Source organism: Sceloporus occidentalis, unplaced genomic scaffold (genome assembly GCF_023333645.1).
Source record: "Sceloporus occidentalis isolate IW3139 unplaced genomic scaffold, rSceOcc1.0.p SCAF_221, whole genome shotgun sequence".
Classification (NCBI taxonomy): Eukaryota; Metazoa; Chordata; class Lepidosauria; order Squamata; family Phrynosomatidae; genus Sceloporus; species Sceloporus occidentalis.
Genome location: NW_028317201.1, coordinates 226,390 through 245,401, shown reverse-complemented (window position 1 = coordinate 245,401; position 19,012 = coordinate 226,390). Strand labels below are relative to the sequence as shown.

At 42.7% G+C, this 19,012-nt stretch overlaps 1 protein-coding gene across 1 annotated transcript; it reads left to right on the top strand.

The window, feature by feature from the left end:
* Positions 1-16,146, top strand: LOC149277012 (protein-glutamine gamma-glutamyltransferase 2-like). The gene is made up of 13 exons (XM_089503129.1): positions 1-10; positions 5,127-5,306; positions 6,683-6,925; positions 7,219-7,337; positions 8,178-8,306; positions 8,465-8,642; positions 8,822-8,957; positions 9,237-9,340; positions 9,420-9,659; positions 9,961-10,245; positions 12,618-12,778; positions 15,645-15,781; positions 15,990-16,146. Exons 1-13 carry the CDS (start codon positions 1-3, stop codon positions 16,144-16,146), a joined length of 2,079 nt encoding a protein of 692 aa, XP_089359255.1.
* The last annotated feature ends 2,866 nt before the right edge of the window (positions 16,147-19,012 follow it).

Sequence of the window (19,012 nt, the reverse complement as noted above, 5' to 3'; positions counted from 1 at the left end):
ATGGCTGAAGGTACTGTGTATAAAGATCACTTCTCATGGTCTATAGACCTGCACCTATACACTGACCTCATATACAGCCTGCACAATGACATCATAACTGCTGTAAAGTTGGTGAATTATGAGGTTATTTTTAGTTAGGCGCAGACTGCCCGCGGGGGTGAGAAATATCTGTGCATTCTCTTTGTATAAATCCATGCATTGCAACGTGAGATGACTTCTGCATATATATGTTTGTCACTCTGTATTACACGCTTATACACTTCTATACTGTATGCAGACTCGGCGTATTGCTTTCTATACGGCCAGATACACCATAAAGTTTCGGGTCTGCCTTAACATATTTTCATAACGTATATTTTCTATAAGTCTTGGTATAGATTCATGCATCTCAATGTCATGTACTTTTGTAACGTATGTATCCTAGAATGCATTACATATGTTATGCGGTATGTATCATTGCAGATATACTGCGTGTGTGCATGTGTGTATATATATATATATATATATCCCCTATATGATGCTATTGCACCAATATTTTTTGTTAATTTATATAGCGCCATCATATTGCACAGAGCCATACAATGTATCAAAGACCATTCTAGTGCAAAGTTCTATAAGTGGTGCAGTCGCCATAGCAACCAATGGAATGCAGATAACCCCACAAAAATAGTTCTTTTTTGTTTTTTTTCCATTCCGCGCTCTGTGCCCCGGTCCGAATGGTCGCTGCTGCGGTTATCGCTGCATATGTGTCCTGGAACGCGTTGGCTACGGCTCGTGATTTTGTGTGTTTTCTGTGCACGCAATCGGCATAGGTTGGAGAACACAGAAGGTTAGAGCCGTCTGCGCTTAAATAGCGAGCCCTCGGGCGGTAAAGGATGTATGAATATTAGGAACAGATGTAATACAGGGTACGAACCTCACTGCAGGAACCCCCTCTGAAGTCAAATCCGGGACCTGCCAACCTGAGGTTACCAATATTTAACCCTTATACCACCTATGCGTTTTACACAACGACTTGTGTTAGCAAACTGGCAGGCTGCTCCTTCCCTAACGTCATGTGGTTATAAATTCCTTACTGGGTCACCTGTGCTCAAGCAGAAACTGAGGTATACCTGGGGGATGGGATGCTATTGTCAAGCCATTATTCTGCATGAGCAGCCAACAGATAGTGGTCCAGCTGGCTGTCCAAATGGTTGGCTGAGATCCATGGGAGTTGTAGTTGGGTAATGTTCTGTCCCCCTCTTTACCTGACTGTATCGGCTCGTCTTAGTCCGTCGGTTCTAGCTTTGACAGACCCTTTGAATGTAGGGACTGTAAGAAGTGCCGCGGGAATCGCTGGTTCTATATAAATAAACGATAATGATGACTTTACCATACCTTGGGTAAAGGGGTGGAATTTGGAAATGCAAAGTACAAAAAGTTTCCCCTCCCCCCCCACCCAGAGGAATGTGTTAAAAGCTTTTTGTAGGCGACAGATGACAAACACAAGGCACAGGCTCGAGAACTGCAGATACAGAGAGGGGCCGATCCCGCTCGCCCGCCCGCCCTCTGAAGGGTTAAACCTGATTCTCGTTGTAAATGACCAAAGTACGTGGACAGAACGCTGTACACCTTGGGGTTGTTTTACAATAAGATATAAATATTTTTAAATCACGTTATACAGAAAAACATAACATTGTAACAATTTTGTGTCTATAAAGAGCAAATAAATATAAAATGTCCTTAATGTCTGTTCCTTTAACGCTACTTTTTAGCTTCTATGTTTTCACCACACAAGGGGTGTGTGTGTGTGTCCAGTGGATTGTGTAATGTGCGCATGTGTGTATGTATTGTGTTATGGTGCTGTATTTATTATTTACATTTTAAATCTTAAGTAAAATATATTTAAAGAGTGTCGCTGTGTGCGTACGATATGGCCTGGGCCCCATAACTGTGTTTTGTGTCCCTCCTCCTAAGCGTGACATATTGGAAAACTTGGTATTACTGTAACAGTCACAAATCCCGTGTTCTGCATCCAAGTACATGCATACAGGCGTGGGGTGGGGGTGAAGCTTTCCTACGCTACTATCCATACACCCAGTACATATACACTGCCTCCTGTATTCAGCTCTAGAAGGGGGGGGGTAACATTACTTTGGCATCCATAATTTCCAGTATATTCCTTTGCCAGATGCTTTATGTAGGGAGGATTCCATAAACCTGCTGCCAACCTTCGTTAAGGAGCCCGACGACTCCGTCCCACGCTGGCAATCCCTTTATTTTTAATGTTCGGACAGGAGATCGTAATCTATAATTAGGAGGTCAGAGGCTTAGGTGTAATGGACGGAGGTTTAACTTTACTGAGAGAGTTGTTGATGCAGGGAACAGCCTCCCTGCAGAGGTGGAAGAGGTTAATACAGTCATTGAATTTAAACATGCATGGGATGGGCAGTCTTTAAGCATGACCTTGGGCAACCTATTTTGGTGGCACTCCTTACATATTCTTACTGGAGATTACGCGTGTTTCAAGGAACAGATACGATCTAGAAAAGAATGTTTTATAAACTTTGTTTCTAGAAACTAGAATGAATATCTGTTTTTTTTAAAACTTTTTTTAAATTTTTTTATTGAATTGGTGTCATTTTATGATACGCATTACACTGTTTTTTTTTCTCTGCTTTTAGCAATTTAACGGGTGATCACTTCTGTCTCCTTTTGAGTTCTACTAATATATACCTCCCAAGTGTCCTGAAACCCAGTCCCTCTTTTGTATTATCTCGGAATGTTTGCTGGGTGTTAGAGGGTTTGTAGGGTTCTCCTGCGTATAGAAACAGTAGCAAATGGGTTTGTAAACGAAACAATGAAAAAATAAACCGTATACAAATACACGCCATTCTCCCTCTAAACGTATACATTGTATGTATAGAGTCACAGAGTCTCACAGCAGCATCTTTAACGCTCGTTATTTGAAGCGCTTGTAGCAGAACGCCGTAAAACGGCTGCGTTTCGAGCCAAATCAGACAGTAATTGAAAGAGACCATGAAAAATGGCAGAAATCATAAGGTTTATGTTCGGTTTGGCGTTGGAAGAATTTGTCTCGCTGTGGCTGCCAAGTTCTGTAAATATTTTTCGGGGGTCTAAATTGTTCCAGCGTTCGGTGAATAGGTCTCTGTGATCTCCGTCCGCTCTTGATGAATGTCTCGCCTTTCACCTATGCTCAAGCATTTATTTTTTGTTCTATGAGTCCCAGTTAGGAAAAAAACAAAACAGTAATACCATCAGTCTGGTTCTCTTTAAAAAAAAACCAAAAACTATTTTGACCACCCATTTCCTGTTGACGCATGTAAAATTGCTAAATTAGTCATTATTTACCTTTTTGACTATGAAGGAAAAAATTGCAAAACGAAGGCAAGATAGATGTAAAGCCGCCTTGCTAGATTGGATAGAGGTTTCGATCCGCATACCTGATTTGTTTGACCCCGAGTTTGACCCCAGTGTTGGGGTAAAGGGGCAGATTCTTAGGGTCCCGTAGTCTGGGCCAGCACAGTTTCCATGACGACGGGGATTGGAGCCATTTGGGAAACGCATTTGGGACCAGTCACTGCCTAGAAGATTCACGATGGGCATTCAAAGGGTTAATATCTCGGGGTCAACTCATTCATAAACTCCCCTGATATGATGATCTGCCGCCCAATTATTAATGAACGTATGGGACATATATGTGTATATTTTAACGTTCCGTTTCACCTACCCTTCTGATGAACGCTTTGGAAGTAAACGCAGCGTTAGAAACATTATCCCCGGGACCGCTGGATGTCCGAGTCCATCCCAGAAACATTTCTCTTGTGAGAATTACACTGTAGCAACGGCAGCTCCTCTGTAGAACGTTGAGGAACTATTATTCCCACGATCCCCCAGCTGAATGGATGCACGGTTCTAGGGCATATCCCTGCACCGAGGGGGTATTTATTTTTTTTTTTAACCAATTAAGGAATTGTAAAAATTAAATTTTTGGTGACTCATAGAAGTTCCTACTTGGTAATGACAATGAAACACAATGTACTTTCCTGCCGAGATTCCAGAGATTGGGAATGTTTTTTATGGTCCCAGGGGTGGTCGGTCCTGATGCCGTGAATCATATCGTGTTATGATTCATATTCACAAGCAAAGTCAGTAGGTCATGGGTTATATATCGTCTGGCTTGTAAATATTGATCATGACACCAAAGGTCCAACTGACCTTCACAAACCAGACCAGAGGCTTGTATGTTGAATTATCAAGACTGTTGGGCACAAGAAGAATGTGCTCTGTACAAATCTCTAGAAATTTGTCTGTTTTGGGGCCATAATTGTCATTGGATTATGTAGGAACCTCAGATTTGGCATTTTGGTTCTTGTATGGTATGTGTTCTATACTGGAGCTTTGGTCTACAATGGATTCTCCCTCTGTTTAGTTGAAGTCCTCCAGCATGGAGGCCGACTCCAGAAGTAATCGATCTCCCAAAAGTTACAGTCTCCAAATAATTGTAGGATGAGATCAAGATTGGGGAGGAGGACATCTCCAGTTTCAAGAATAAAGGGGGACGGGGGTCACGTTTTCAGCAACTTGTAAAGTTAATGAGCGTTTTCTGTCGCAGATCTTCATCATTCACCGGAGGAGTCAAGTTGTAGTTAGATATAGAACAGGAGTAATTAGGGTCTTCACAAGTAATGCATATCCTCGTCTGTTCTCACACACAGCTGCGTTTTGGCCGGCGCCCTAAAACTTGTCAATGAACCGGGAGGATTATGTTGGATGGAATGCTTCTTGGGCTCCGTGTCTCGGGAATATAACAAGACAGGACCTCGTTTACCGATACTCAATTACCCATGTCCGGTCGCCGAGGTCTGCAAACACACCAGTTCCTCTGGGTCAAATAAAATGAATTTTGCGGTGATGCATAAGATTAATCTTTTAATTTCGGTTGAGAACAGGAGAAACTATAAAACTAGTAAAATCACGGCTTGCTAGGAAGAAACTGGTATGTCAGAACACAAGTATAGACTATGTGCATGAATGATGGGCTACTGTTGTATGACTTTTAAGATTCCATAATTAAGAGATAACACAAACATGATCCCTAATATCTTCACTTTGTGATTCTGCAGATCTGGTTCTGGAAAGCTGCGACTTGGATTGCTCCAGCAATAACCGCAGCCACCACACGGCAGATGCTGGCTGTACGAAGCTCATTGTCCGCAGGGGACAGGCCTTCCATGTCAACCTTCATTTTTCCACCCGTGGTTACGAGGAAGGGGTAGACAATCTGGCGATCAATGTTGAGACAGGTATGTTATGGAATGCCATTCTGTGTTTAATAACGTCAAATTAGATATGCAGGAAGTGACTCTGGTACAGTGGGGAACCCAGGTCAAACATATCTGGGGTACGCGTTGGTCTTTTGAAGCTGAAGCTACTTCTTGGTGGACACGTTGGCCCTTCGAAGCTGATATGGACTACTTCTGGAATTATTTATCATATCACCCGCTTATTGTTGTTCAGAACCATGGCGTGTTCTGAGACAGACATTTAGATCCCAATTCATGGAGAGGGAGCATACCCAACACAGCTTGCCGAAAAGGTATACGAGGGTAAAAGACTCCTTGACATCTAGGAGACCCCTTGGACAATAGGCAAGTCATCCCAAGGACGTATTTTTAGTTTATATTGTTATATAAATCATTAGTTTCCTTTTTTATCAGTATACTTCTCCATTGTTGCCTTTACTAGAAATATTTGGGTTTTACCCAAAACCCATATTTAAGAAGATGGCAAAACAGTGTACAGATACGCTATAAACAAAATGGATGTGGTGCATTTTCTATTCTTTGTTGGGCACCTTATGAAACCACCCGGTCCAAAAGGACCTCAGGTGGAGGAGGGCTGAGCAAAATGTCCATATTTTGGTTAATAGTCTTTCTACATAGAAATCCATTTTATGGCAATGAGCTGTAGGAAGGGGTATCGCTTAATGCCGTGTTTGTTATTTCTATATGGACTCATCTGTAAAAACATGTTTGCCCTGAACGTTGGGGTGGAATTCCGATCATACTGCAGTAATCCCCGGGCAGACGCCGATCCGTTTAAGCGATGTCTCTGTGTTTGCAGAGGGAGTTCTTAGCTCGGTGTTCAGTAACAATGCCAGGAAGGATAGAGTCGCAGGTGGCTATAAGTTAAAAGAGGTGCTTGTGCAAAGTTTGAGAAGTGGTCTTGTTGTTATAACAACGGTAGGAAGATTCCAGTGGTTGCTATGGTGATAAAACCACTTTGCAGCAGGATCACTTTAATTGTTCCATTTTGTACGATATATCTTTTTAGTGTTTCTCATATGTGCGTTTTTCAGGCCAACGATCGTGATCTGGCTGTCTCTGCCAGAGCCGTCTGAACTTTGGTACCTGTGTATGTGCTTAGTTTGTGTATAGGAGTGAGTCTAGCCCCAGCCGCTGGCATTAGGTGTTGGGTGGATGGCTAAATACCGCATCCTACCCCAAGCTAAGAGAGAAGTGTTCCAAAGACCCAGGACAGATAAGGAGAAAATCTGATGCAATAGTGGTCTAATTACCATAGCAACTAAAGCAATGTTACTGCTGATTCCATAGAGTGCCATGGGGTTTTGACATAAGTTAGGACTTCGGTGATCACGCAGATTTCTCTCCTCCTACAGGTCCACAGCCTTCTCAAGAATGTGGAACCCAAGCTCACGTTCCGGTGTCGGACTCCCTTCAGGAAGGAGCCTGGAGCGCAGCTGTGAGTAGCAATGATGGGAATGTGCTAGTACTGTCAATCAACTCTCCACCTGATGCACCCATTGGTTCCTACAACTTTTCGCTGGAGGCCTCCACAGGATACCAAGGAACCAGCTTCCATCTTGGGACTTTCATTTTACTCTTCAACCCATGGTGTCCTGGTAAGAACACGGAAAGAAGGGAAATTGACATGTTTACATCATGGTGTCCCAGACAGGAGTGAGCTGAAGGACATGGAGTCTCTAAATGTTGTGACTTTGTCTGCCAAACTCACAATTAGATTTAATTACCTTGTCAGATTTTTCTTAAATTAGACTATATGCAGTAGTACAATGGCACCCACCAGGTTCAAAAGCTTCATTTCTGCCCCTAGAAATGTTTTATCTCCATCTGGAAATCACTTTGGGGATTCCGAGTCTACCCTTGTATATTTCATTTTGTCTCCTGTTCCTAGAGGACACTGTATACATAGAAAATGAGGACCAGCGAACAGAGTATGTGGTGACCCAGTATGGAATCATCTTCCAAGGGACGAAGAGCTCAATAAATAGTGTTCCATGGAACTTTGGTCAGGTACGTGCATTTGCGAAGTTTCCTTACCCTGCCTTTAAGTTTCTGTCCCTCGCACTGCTAATGCATGGTCATCTCAGGATACCATATAACCAAATTCAATTGACACGTTCTGGGTGAGGAAAGGAATGCATAACCAGACAAGTATGACGGCCTGTCATGAATACGATGAGACGAATGTCCAAGGACATTCAAAGGACAAAAATGTTGTTGCCTCCTTGTGACCTCTGCCATGTTTTGTGCAGAAGCACCGACAGAGCAGTGCACTTTTGTCCTCAAACAGTTCATTCTTTATTTTCCCACAAAGATATATTTCTGGTCTTCAAAGAAGTCCCTCCTTTTCCTTATCGTAACGCCGCTGCCGCTGCTTCTCCACCACAGTGTTTGTTATCTCCTCCCGACACATCCTTGGATGAACGCCGCTTGTCCCCACGTTCAGTTTCTTCCACTCACATGCATTTATTTATAAAAACCCCAGCAAGAGACTTTCTCCCAGTCTTAACAGAGAACTCGCTTTATTCCATAAAAGGTTTTCAGCAAATGCAGGAGTCACAGATAACTGTGGCTACGCTGCTTTGAATGATTGAGAAATATGAATGACCAGAACGAGGAGTGTATCCTGTGGGAGGATTCTATGGAAATCGTTAAATGACACGACAATATGTCGCCCCGCTTGATTTTGACATTCTTCCAACAATCTCCAGTTATTCCTAGTGTTTAGGCAGCATACCATGGGATGATATGCCGAATTTACTGTCGCTCAGACATTTCTTTTTGGGGCAAGCAAAACTCTCCTGCGGATACATACTTTCTTAGGGTCCTGAATACGTTTTTGTTTTACAGTTTGAAGACGGCATATTAGAAGCATGCCTCCAGTTACTGGATACCAACCCTAAATTCATGAGAGACTCCAGTCGGGACTGTTCTCGACGGAACGACCCAGTTTATATCAGTCGTGTTGTGAGTGCTATGGTGAGTCCAGGACACCATAAAACTTCCTCTTCTCGCCAACGCCTGAGGTTGTCTACAACAATTCTGTCACGCCAACAGGAGTTAATGAGTTTGTATCGGAATGTAAAAGTTGCAGAGAATCTTGCATATATGTTTTAATGTTGCTTTTTTTTCCGCAGGTAAATTGCAACGACGATAGAGGAGTGCTCTATGGCCGCTGGGACAACCAGTATGATGATGGCATCAGCCCCATGTTCTGGATAGGCAGTGTTGACATTTTACGGCGGTGGAGGAAATTTGGGTGCCAGGCTGTGAGATACGGGCAATGTTGGGTTTTTGCTGCTGTGGCGTGTTCAGGTGAGGAGCATGGAAACACGGATGACATGGGTACTTAGAACTTTCTAGGTAGATTGGAAGCAATAACTTTCAAAACTATCATTGGGGGTCTATTCTTTAGATTGTGCTTATTTGTAGGAAGGGTGCCTTCTGCCCTGGGCTCCAGAATCTCACCAACGTCTCTTCTTTTCTTCCCACAGTACTACGTTGTCTTGGGATCCCAAGCCGTGTCATCACTAACTACTACTCTGCTCATGATACTAACAGCAACCTGTTGATCGAGCAGTACCTGGATGAACAAGGCAATAAGCAGAAGAAACAGAAGGACATGATATGGTAAGTCTGTACCTGAACACGTCTTCCATGCCTTTTCTCTATTAACATGCAAAGTACTTCTGCCTGTATGAAGCATTGGTGGTTATAGAGTGACTCTCGTGCAAAGTTTGTGAAAAATGCTATTTATCATGATGAAAACCAGTGATTTTGCTTCTGATGATTGGACGTTATTGGTGGATTGTCATAGAATCCTACAGCTCATTCTACAAAAGCAAAGTGACTGAGGTAGCAGCAGTATTAATCTTCCGTTTCATCTCAAATGTTTCTCTTGGATTGAAGGAACTTCCACTGCTGGATAGAGGCGTGGATGGCGCGTCCAGATCTGGGAGGAGGTTACGACGGGTGGCAGGTTGTGGATCCAACCCCACAGGAGAAAAGTGAAGGTATGGGCAACATGCGATGCAATACTAACTTCTTTGTTTTCGGTTGGCTCGGTTTTGTGACGTTCTACTGTCTCCGCAGGAGTATACTGCTGTGGCCCAGCTCCCGTCATTGCCATCAAGGAGGGTGACCTGGGTATGAAGTACGACGTTCCATTTATTTTTGCGGAGGTGAACGCAGATGTGATTTATTATGTGGAGCAGAAGGACGGCACGGTCAAACAGACTGTTTCCACTTTTCAAGTGGGTCAGAATATCAGCACAAAGGCTGTGGGACGGGACAATAGAGAAGACATCACACACAATTACAAATACCCAGAGGGTAGGCGTCATTTATTTGGCTAACCTCTTAACTTCTTATTTTCTCCCACAACGTCTAAATTCTTCCTTATGAGCGGGCTTCCTGACTTACAATGTTTTGACCCTTTTATCGAACAGCATTATATAAACTCCCTCTTTAGTGTAGAAACCTGCCGATTTTAGAGGTCATCACAACTTTAAACTATAGTTTGAAAGGATTGGCACTTTACCGTTGGGAAATAAATGGCTTCAAATTAATAAAGCAAACTTCTCATGATGGATGTATACAATGTAACACGGCTCTGCATTTCTCTCTTCTAAAGGCTCTGAGGGTGAACGAAGGGTCTTTGAAAAAGCAAACAAGCTCTCGGGGCTGGAGAAGGAAGAGGAAAGGGGGGACGCCTCTGGAATCACCATCAAGATTAAAGGTTCCGAAGGGATGAACAAAGGCAATGACTTTGACGTGTTTGCTGTGATCAACAATGGCACAGAACAGGACAAGGAATGTCGCCTGATGTTTTGCGGTCGCACAGCCAGTTATACTGGAGATGTCGGCCCACAATGTGCGATGAAGGATCTTCTCAACCTCAAGCTGGAGGCTCAATCAGGTAAAGCGTGTGATTCTGCCAGGTTATTTAAACCTCTTGCTGTACAAGATGTGGTTGCCTGAAATTCCCTTTATCTACAACCAGAGGCTCCTAAGACGGGGAGGCTGGCATTCTAAGGCACAGGGTTGGAGGTCCTCCATTTGAACTTCTAAGACTGTGTCACAATGTAACAAGTCAATTAAAAATGGAAACTGGAATTTATTGTACAATAATCTACGTGCTCGATAATCTGAAAATGGATGGGGTCTTGGAGTCAAAGGTGATCCCTTTCCAACGTTTTGGGACCTTCTAAGGTCCCTTCTGGTGGACTTTCTTTGACAGTCTAATGGGAGACAAGAAGATGTAACTGCAACACTATAGGCACAGTGTCTGTCTTGGTGTGATGTACTTAGAAAAGAAGGTGCATGCAGAATAGGTAGTGAGTATATGAGACAGTCTCCTACTTCTACAGGGAGGTGAATACAGTCCAGGAGCTTAAAGTACGTGTCTGATATATATAAATAGAGATTATTGGCACAGATATAGAAATATCAACAATCATTTTGTTCTATAAGTCTCTTGATTCCTTGGTGCTGAGTTAATTGTTAATTCTTTTCTGTCACCCAAGATTGAAGCATTTACACCCAGCCTGACTGGGGTCATGTCTTCATGCTCGGTACTGGATCCTTTACCTAATATGGTCAGTAAGCCTGATGGAGGAATGCTCCTCTCCCACAGAATGTTTCATATTCAAGACTCCGTATCAGACATAAAATACAGATCTGATTAGTGATACACGCGAACCTGTCTGTGACTTCCACTGTTGGCTTGTGAGCTAGAAAAGTTCCTTAGAATTGACATGCGCAGTAGAGGGGTAGGAATTGCAGGAGTTATCTTTACATTCATGGCACTTGCCCCACCGTATCATTTTGACCCTTGTAATTATCTGAGCCCCTCTACTTCTCCCAGCTAACGATCCTATTGGGCAATTACGGCTTGGTTATACCTTCTACCTTGTTGTGTGATCCTGGAAATAGAGTTACGATTGGCCACAAGGAACAAATGCCAGCCGTGTCCTGATGATATCGTTGTTTATTTGGTATTAAGATCTAAAGCATCTATACTGTGAAAGTCATTTTTGTATTACTGTCTAAACCAGTAAAGTAACATTGTGCAGCACTACAGAATATAGCGGTGCTATATAAATCAATAAATAACACTGGAGTACTACTGTCTAGAATTAGCCAGCAGTCTATGGCTACATTGTTACTATTCTTTCATATGCCAAGGATCGGCAATGCCCCGGCGCGCAGTGTATTAATGTCAGTAATAGGACCTGCATTGTGTAAGTATGGTTTGCAGATCAACCGATAACCGTTATACACCAGGGCTGCGTGTTGTGATGTGTTAATATTTAAATTGGTTCACAAAACAGTAACCACTTTTGTTGCAGTCTTTTTTCCTGTTATTGACCGGTGTCGTTTGGTTATGAGGTCATCCTGTCTGTCTTTTTACCTTAAATAAAGGTTAATAATCAACCTTTAGTGAAAGCGTTTGTTCCTTTGATTCCCTGTCGATGTTTGGATGGTTAGGGTTACCCTACAGTCTATGTGCACTAGAGGGCGCTATTAGAGATTGGTGAGCTTAATGTTATCTCCACCCATCTGTATTTAGCTGGTTGTCCAAGCTCCACCTATCTTCTAAGTCCCTCCCACAAACCCTGTTCTGTATTACCTTTTCTTGCTTAAGAAGCAGGCATGAGCCAAGGGGCTTAATCCGTGACCGACCTGTTCCCAATAAAACCCCATGTAATTCCTGTCCCGTGTTCTGCCCAAAACACAATACCTGGGTTTTAATAAGCGTTGCCTGGTCTGTATATCATTACGTGGTATGGAGTTACGGTTAATATCACAGTGGTGGCAGATGTATCCTCCATATGATGTTACAGCGTGTATAAACTAATATGGTCCGGGGCATTGCTAGTTTACCCGCTGGTGGATTTTTATGGTTTTGCAGTAATAGCATTGGGGGTGCAAAAAGTCATCTAAGCTTTTTAATAGAAGGTACCTTGACATTGTGCTAGCCTCCAAGCTGAATTAAGTAAATGGAGAAACAGAAACTCTCCTTAGATGTCTTGCATCACAAACTCAAATATCTATTGCCGAAGCCCATTAGGAGCTTCTGGAAGTTGGCCAGACGTCAGCGAGAAACTCGGTGGGGTCGAGCAGGTGTGTGAGAACCTAACCGGTTTCTCCTCTGGGAAGAGCCAAGATGGCCCTTGATAGTAAAAGCTGATGTGGCAAAAGTTCCACTTTTTATATCTGAAACATACCATTTAGTATACTATAGCCAGTCATTTGTAACCATGACTTTCTTGAAAATTCCTTGAACAGAAAAGAAAGTACCACTGCGGCTTAATTATGAGCAGTACGGGTGCAACCTGACAGAAGACAACCTCATCAAAATGATGGCTCTCCTGCATGATTATTCAACAAAGGATATCTACCTGGCCACGAGAGATATTTATGTCAAGAATCCGGACATCAAAGTGAAGGTAAGGCTTTGAAGCAACATGGAAGAGTAACATCTTTCCTTTCACGTCACTGCTTTAAAAGTTTCTGTTGCACGTTAGACCTGTACAGAGGTTCCGGGCAGGTGGCTTGACAGTACAATAGCTTATGGGGTCACACATTAGGCGCACCCTAATTAAACCCTACGGACTTGTGTATCCTTCTATGGCCAGCTGGAGCACTACATGCTGTCCATCGCCAGACCGCAGTAGGACTTCAGCTCTCGTTGAAATACAGTTTGCCTGATCCTCAACTATGCTTTTATTCAAAACCTGGCTGACGGTCAAGCCAGTTGAAGTTCAACAACAGCGGGACATAGTTGGGTTCAGAAAGTGCTGCTATTAAACTCGTGATGTTTTGTTTATGATGGAATAAAGGGATTTTTGGTTGCTGTATGCCAAAACGTGGCTATTATTGGTGGTATATGGAGGCGGCCAAGGCAGCCATGGTGGGGCAGAAGGCAGGCTTTCATGACCCAATGACACCAGAGAAGGGAACTTTTTTAGTAGTCTTCCAGCCCATGTTACTTCACTCTGACGTTCTGGACAGAGGTAGCTGGAGCAAACACCACCCTGCTCGCTTCTAGTGGTATATGGATTGTTAGGTATGTTTAATAAAGCAAGTAAAAGTCCCTGAGGGTGAGAATGTGTCGTAAGGTTGTGTAACTATTTGTTTAGACTAGTACAAGGACAATGCATGGGACAGAGCCAGGTTAAGCAGTAGGAGTTTTACATTTTGGATATTGAGTCAGCTGCGCAGGGAAATGATAGTTTATTATGTTAGGCAGGCACATCGAGAGCTCCCATTAATCTCTCTGTCCATGTGGATCCAGTCTTCCGACCCCGCCATTACATCACTTACGGGAGGGGGCCGGGCGTTTAACTGTTACAAGCTTGCAAGTTCTAATATCCCTTGAAAGGATCGTAGCACAACTTATAATATAATGAACCCCCCCCAAACCCCTCTCCCTCCAGCTGTCTGAGCTATTCCTGGACAGGGGGGATTTAATATCCATTTGAGTGGCTGGAAACCAGTTTCCATATAGCTTCACTAGAGACCATTCTATATGACTTTATGGCAGGTGCTCTTTAACACGATACACTTGTTGATAAATAATGACAACACGCCATCCAAATAATACATGATTTCACCAACTGTAAGAAAAGCACAGATAAGACCCTCTGAGTTACTGTAGACCCCTGTGGTTAGATGACAGCAGTCTCAAAACTGTGCTATTATCACTCGATCCAGTTAGCCATGCTCTGGTGGCCGGCAGGGCCGGACTGGGACTGAAAAGCAGCCCTGGAAACATTTGGAGAGCAGCCCCATATAGTTTATCTCCCGGTCGAGCTCTTATACCCACACGCACCCCTTATACATACCCGAGTCACACTATTTGCCGTACAAATAACTATAAAAGATTCTTTTTATCACATTATTTGTATTAAAATGCCAGAAAGCAAAAGTGTTAAAAGGCCCTAATACATGAAATACATTACACAGAATGGAATCAAAACATTTGCTACTGCGAACATTTTTAAATGAAAGTTCCATTTTTTTTTTTTTAATAAAAGCTATGATTAAGACATTTTTGTTTTTATTTCCTTTTATTTGCCAATCTGCCCCCCCCAGTTATGCACATCTGCCCCAGGCTTGCTACTCTGCCCCCTGATATGCCTTTTAACCCCCTATATGCTATGGCATATAGGGGTATATAAGGCATTTCTGGAGACAGAGTGGCATATAGGGGGTAAAAAGGCATTTATAGAGGCAGAGTGGCATAAAGGGGGTTAAAATGCATATAATGGGGCACTCTGCCTCCAGAAAAGCCCTATGCCCCCCTTTATGCCACTCTGCCTCCCTGATATGCCTTATACCCTCCTATATGCCACTCTGCCCCATGATATGCATTTTAACCCCCTATATGCCACTCTGCCTCCAGAAAAGCCTTACATACCCCTATATGCCACTCTGGCATTTAGGGGGTTAAAAGGCATACCATGGGACAGAGTGGCATATAGGAGGGTATAAGACATTTCAGGGAGGCCGAGTGGCATATAGGGGGGCATAAGGCTTTTACATAAAAAATATTATACAGTTTGTTAAAAAAAAAAAAAAAATTGTTTACTGACCTTCTACTTCTTCCACTTTGGGGCTTTTTCATCTTGGCCGCCATTTTCTATACTGACAGGAAGTCACTGACCCGACATCCGGTGCTCCAGCAGCCTTAGTGCGAGGGGGCGGAGCTTTCACCCCTCACACTGCTCCCATCACTATGTGGCCATCAGATTGCCGGAAATATAATCTAAACGGCTGCTGCGTGCTGATGCCGCCGGCCGGAGCTATTTTAATACTTTTTTTTTTATGTTTTTTTTATTTAATATGCCGGATCGCCTTGGCATATTTAAAAAAAAAAAAAAAAAAAGTATTAAGGTAGCTCCGGCCGGCGGCATCAGCACGCAGCGGCCGTTTAGATTATATTTCCGGCAATCTGATGGGAGCAGTGTGAGGGGTGAAAGGTCCGTGCGAGGGGGCTGAGCTTTCACCCCTCACTAGGCGGCCATCACACATGGCCGCTGGGTGCTGATGCCGCCGGCCGGCGCTGCCTTAATACTTTATTTTATTTTATTTTTTTATTTAATATGGCAAGCCATATATAATTAAAAAAAAGGAAAGTAGCGCCGGCCGGCGGCATCAGCACCCAGCGGCCGTTTAGATATAAAGAGCTTTCATCTAATAACCCTAACTGTTGGAACTTTGAGCTCAATGTGTGCTATTTTCTTAAAATGTTACCGGGATAAGCAACGAAACACAGATGTAAGTTTCTGATTTCTCCTGTACCATCTACAGGTTATGGGGGAGCCCATGCAAAACCGGAAGCTGGTGGCTGAAATTTCACTAAAGAATCCTTTAAATGAACCGATAACCGGCTGCAGCTTCTCCGTGGAAGGAGCCGGTCTGATAGAGGGACTCTTGGAGAAGACTCTGTAAGTTATATATCTAACAGGGGAGTGTATTTAATGCATAGCACAGCCCATGACAAGTTTTTTTTTTGTTTGTTTTTTTTTAATCTGTAAATTCTATGTAACTCAAACAGGAGCCAAAAATGATAAAACCTAGCTTTTATTAGAACGCGCTTGAAAGCAACCACAAAAATACTCCTAGACAATGTTTGACCTCTTACTGTCCTCACAGCGACTGCCCCGTGGAGCCCGGACAAGATGCGAAGGTCAGAGTGGACCTCCGTCCCCAACAAACCGGACTGCGGAAGCTAGTGGTGGACTTTGAGAGCGACCGCCTGAAAGCAGTGAAAGGTCACAGGAATATCATTATTGCGCCCCAGCCCAAGTGAGAAGCTATGGACACTGTTGGGGGGTAGGATAATGTCTCCCCCACCCCCACCCCCACTCAACATGTTACCTGGCTATCCTATAATGTGAGCATTTTGTAAACTTATATATACATATTTAGTACTATCCACATCTTAAGTCCTCACACCACAGAACCTGTATAGTATAAACTGTCCACAACTCTGCCATAAAGCGAGGAGTTATGAGAAAACTCCGTGGTGGCTGTGCACAGGGGGTTAAAGACCTCTTTGCTCTAGGTCCATGTCTTACCTCCAGCCTTTTACTGTGTAAATATTTTGTATCCATGCATTAAAAAACAAAATTTCTATGAAATTAGATGTTTGGTTTTCTCTCTTATGGAACTTTGTGTACCCCTTTACCAAATTACTCTGTTCCTGGACGATGTATGGTAACAGAAGCCAGTTTGGGATCCATCCCATCTGGACCTGCTTTGATGCAAAGTAGTCAGATATTTGGAGTCTGGAAAAACACACACATGGCCCCCGGAGAGTTTTAAGCGGCCTCTGGCAGAATCCAACTGGTTTCCTATTTCAAACTCCCCTACACCTGACCCTTTGCAGACTCCTCACACATACCAGCAATGGCTCCATTACTCATTCCACTTCACCCAGATAATCCATTTCATCTCGGGCAAGCAGTAATTTGCTTGCGATGGAGCGAGGCAAGCAGCTAAGAGCTCTCTGTACCATTTTCTCGTACCAAACGCTACATATTTGAATGCTTTCCAATTGTTCACACTCTGTACTACAAGTGTTTCCATGCAGATGTTACTCACTTAATACTACAGCTAACCTCTTCCTACTAATTGTTCATCTGACGATTCCAAAATGAGAACAATAAAAGAAAATGAGTTCTTTCATACAAAAGCACTTCCCTTCATACATCGATTCATCATCTACTTACATTATACATAATAAGTATATATATTATATCAGCCGCTCTGTGTTGTCAGCAAAGCTTGGGTTAAACCTAAAGACGACCTGAGCTAGACAACAGCGAGTTAAGGGCGCTGGAAAGACGACAAAGATTTTTTTTCCAGGCACAAGCCCAGGTTATTCTAATAGGTTAGCCAGCGGTACAGTACGCACAATACCAAGGAGTAGTAAGAGCCAGGGGGAGGAGGTAGAGGTAGTACGAGGTGCCCCGATTTCATTTCTATGGCTTAACAGAGACTCTATTGGCAAAGAGTTCTAACGCTATGTTCCCAGACAGTATCCAGCTCTTTCCTGTATACACAATTACTTCCCCCCCCCCTGCCCGCTAGGACCATCACGCTGGCAGCTGGATAGGATACGGGAAGGACCTCGGGCAAAGGTGCATCCATGATTACGGAGAAGTTATTTGTGACATCATCAAGACAATATTTCCTGACAAAGCCCCGTTAAACCAGCCCACGTGGACACAGGGCTTTAATTAAAAGACAGGCTTTGCAAGAGTTTTTAAACTTTTAAATGGGGGCTCTGATTAAATTCCAAAAAAACCTGATTAGTTTACGCAGCGGCGGCAGCTCGCTTGCCATAAATCAAAACCTTTTGCAAGGGCGCAGCCGTTGACTTTATTGCCCTATTTACCTTTTAAGTATAACCGCTGGATCAATAACAAGGCTGCTTTGGACAAAATGATAGTTTCCTGATGAGCGCAGTTATAAAGCAATCGCCCTTAGAAATCACATCAGTCATTCTGCAAGAGACGCATACTACAGACACATAACTGGAACAGATCTTGGTCGTAAAAAAAAAAAAAAAAGATGTTTAGTGTGAAAATACAAACCACACAAATCCTGCTGAACCCGACGTCGCGCTATAGTTATTATATATAAAATATCTAATATAATCTCATTGGTATACAAGATGATTAAAACATTCCAACTTTACACACTATGCTAATCTACACAAAGCAGATATCACGCCAGCTCTGGATATTTCCAACATGAAATACAGTGATCGGTGATTGAAGGGTTAACTTCCAGTTGTGTTATCCAATGGCTTTGTGCTTTAGAACAATCTCCCAGCATGCATCGGGCCTACTGCCAAAGAGTTAAATTAGCCGATGTGGAGCTCGATAAAGAGGAAGGTTACAAAGCATGCCGCGACTGTGCAACGCATCGCCATTGGAGGATGAAATTAATTATTAAAAATTAGAAAAACCTTTAATGGACTAAAAAAAAAATAATAATTACATGATGTTTCATTTCATTCGTTTTAAGTTGTTAAGATGGTTTTTTCCAACATAGAAAACCAAATAGTCTTTCCATATAGTATTTAAAAAATTTGTTGTATAATACCACAATCAGTGCAATATTTAAGAAAACACACAGTATTTGCAAATTGGGTCAAAACATAACAGCTTTTTTGAATTTTCTTAAATGTATCTAGTATTAACTTTTTGTATTGTTCTGAGTATAGGCATCCCCTTGACAGTTGAAGCCATAAATTTAATGGAATAAGTGTGTAATATATATATATATATATATATATATATATATATATATATATATATATATATATATATATTTTGGAGGGGTGCATATAATCAGGACAATACGGTAGGCAAATTTTTTTGCTACCCAATATACCTCGTTTTCAGGAGGAATGCCCCCTTGACCACTTGATAATAAAAATGATGAGGATGAATAAAAAGATGTCACCGTAGCAACACAAGAAATGAACCAATCAGAAAGAATGGTGACAAACCCACTTACAATTTAGCACCACAATCAGCCTTGACGTTCTAGATCAATTTGGTTCTAGAGCTACAGATGTGGCCACCACCAAGGAGCTAAATATTATGTATAGACACAGGAGCACAATTGCTGTCGAATCTGCACACCTTGTATTGTGTATTTTG

What these genes read in the sequence shown, in the direction of transcription:
- LOC149277012 (XM_089503129.1), top strand. An exon ending in CAATTACAAATACCCAGAGG is followed by an intron (nt 9,660 to 9,960) that starts GTAGGCGTCATT and finishes TCTCTTCTAAAG; the next exon opens with GCTCTGAGGGTGAACGAAGG. An exon ending in CAAGCTGGAGGCTCAATCAG is followed by an intron (nt 10,246 to 12,617) that starts GTAAAGCGTGTG and finishes TTCCTTGAACAG; the next exon opens with AAAAGAAAGTACCACTGCGG.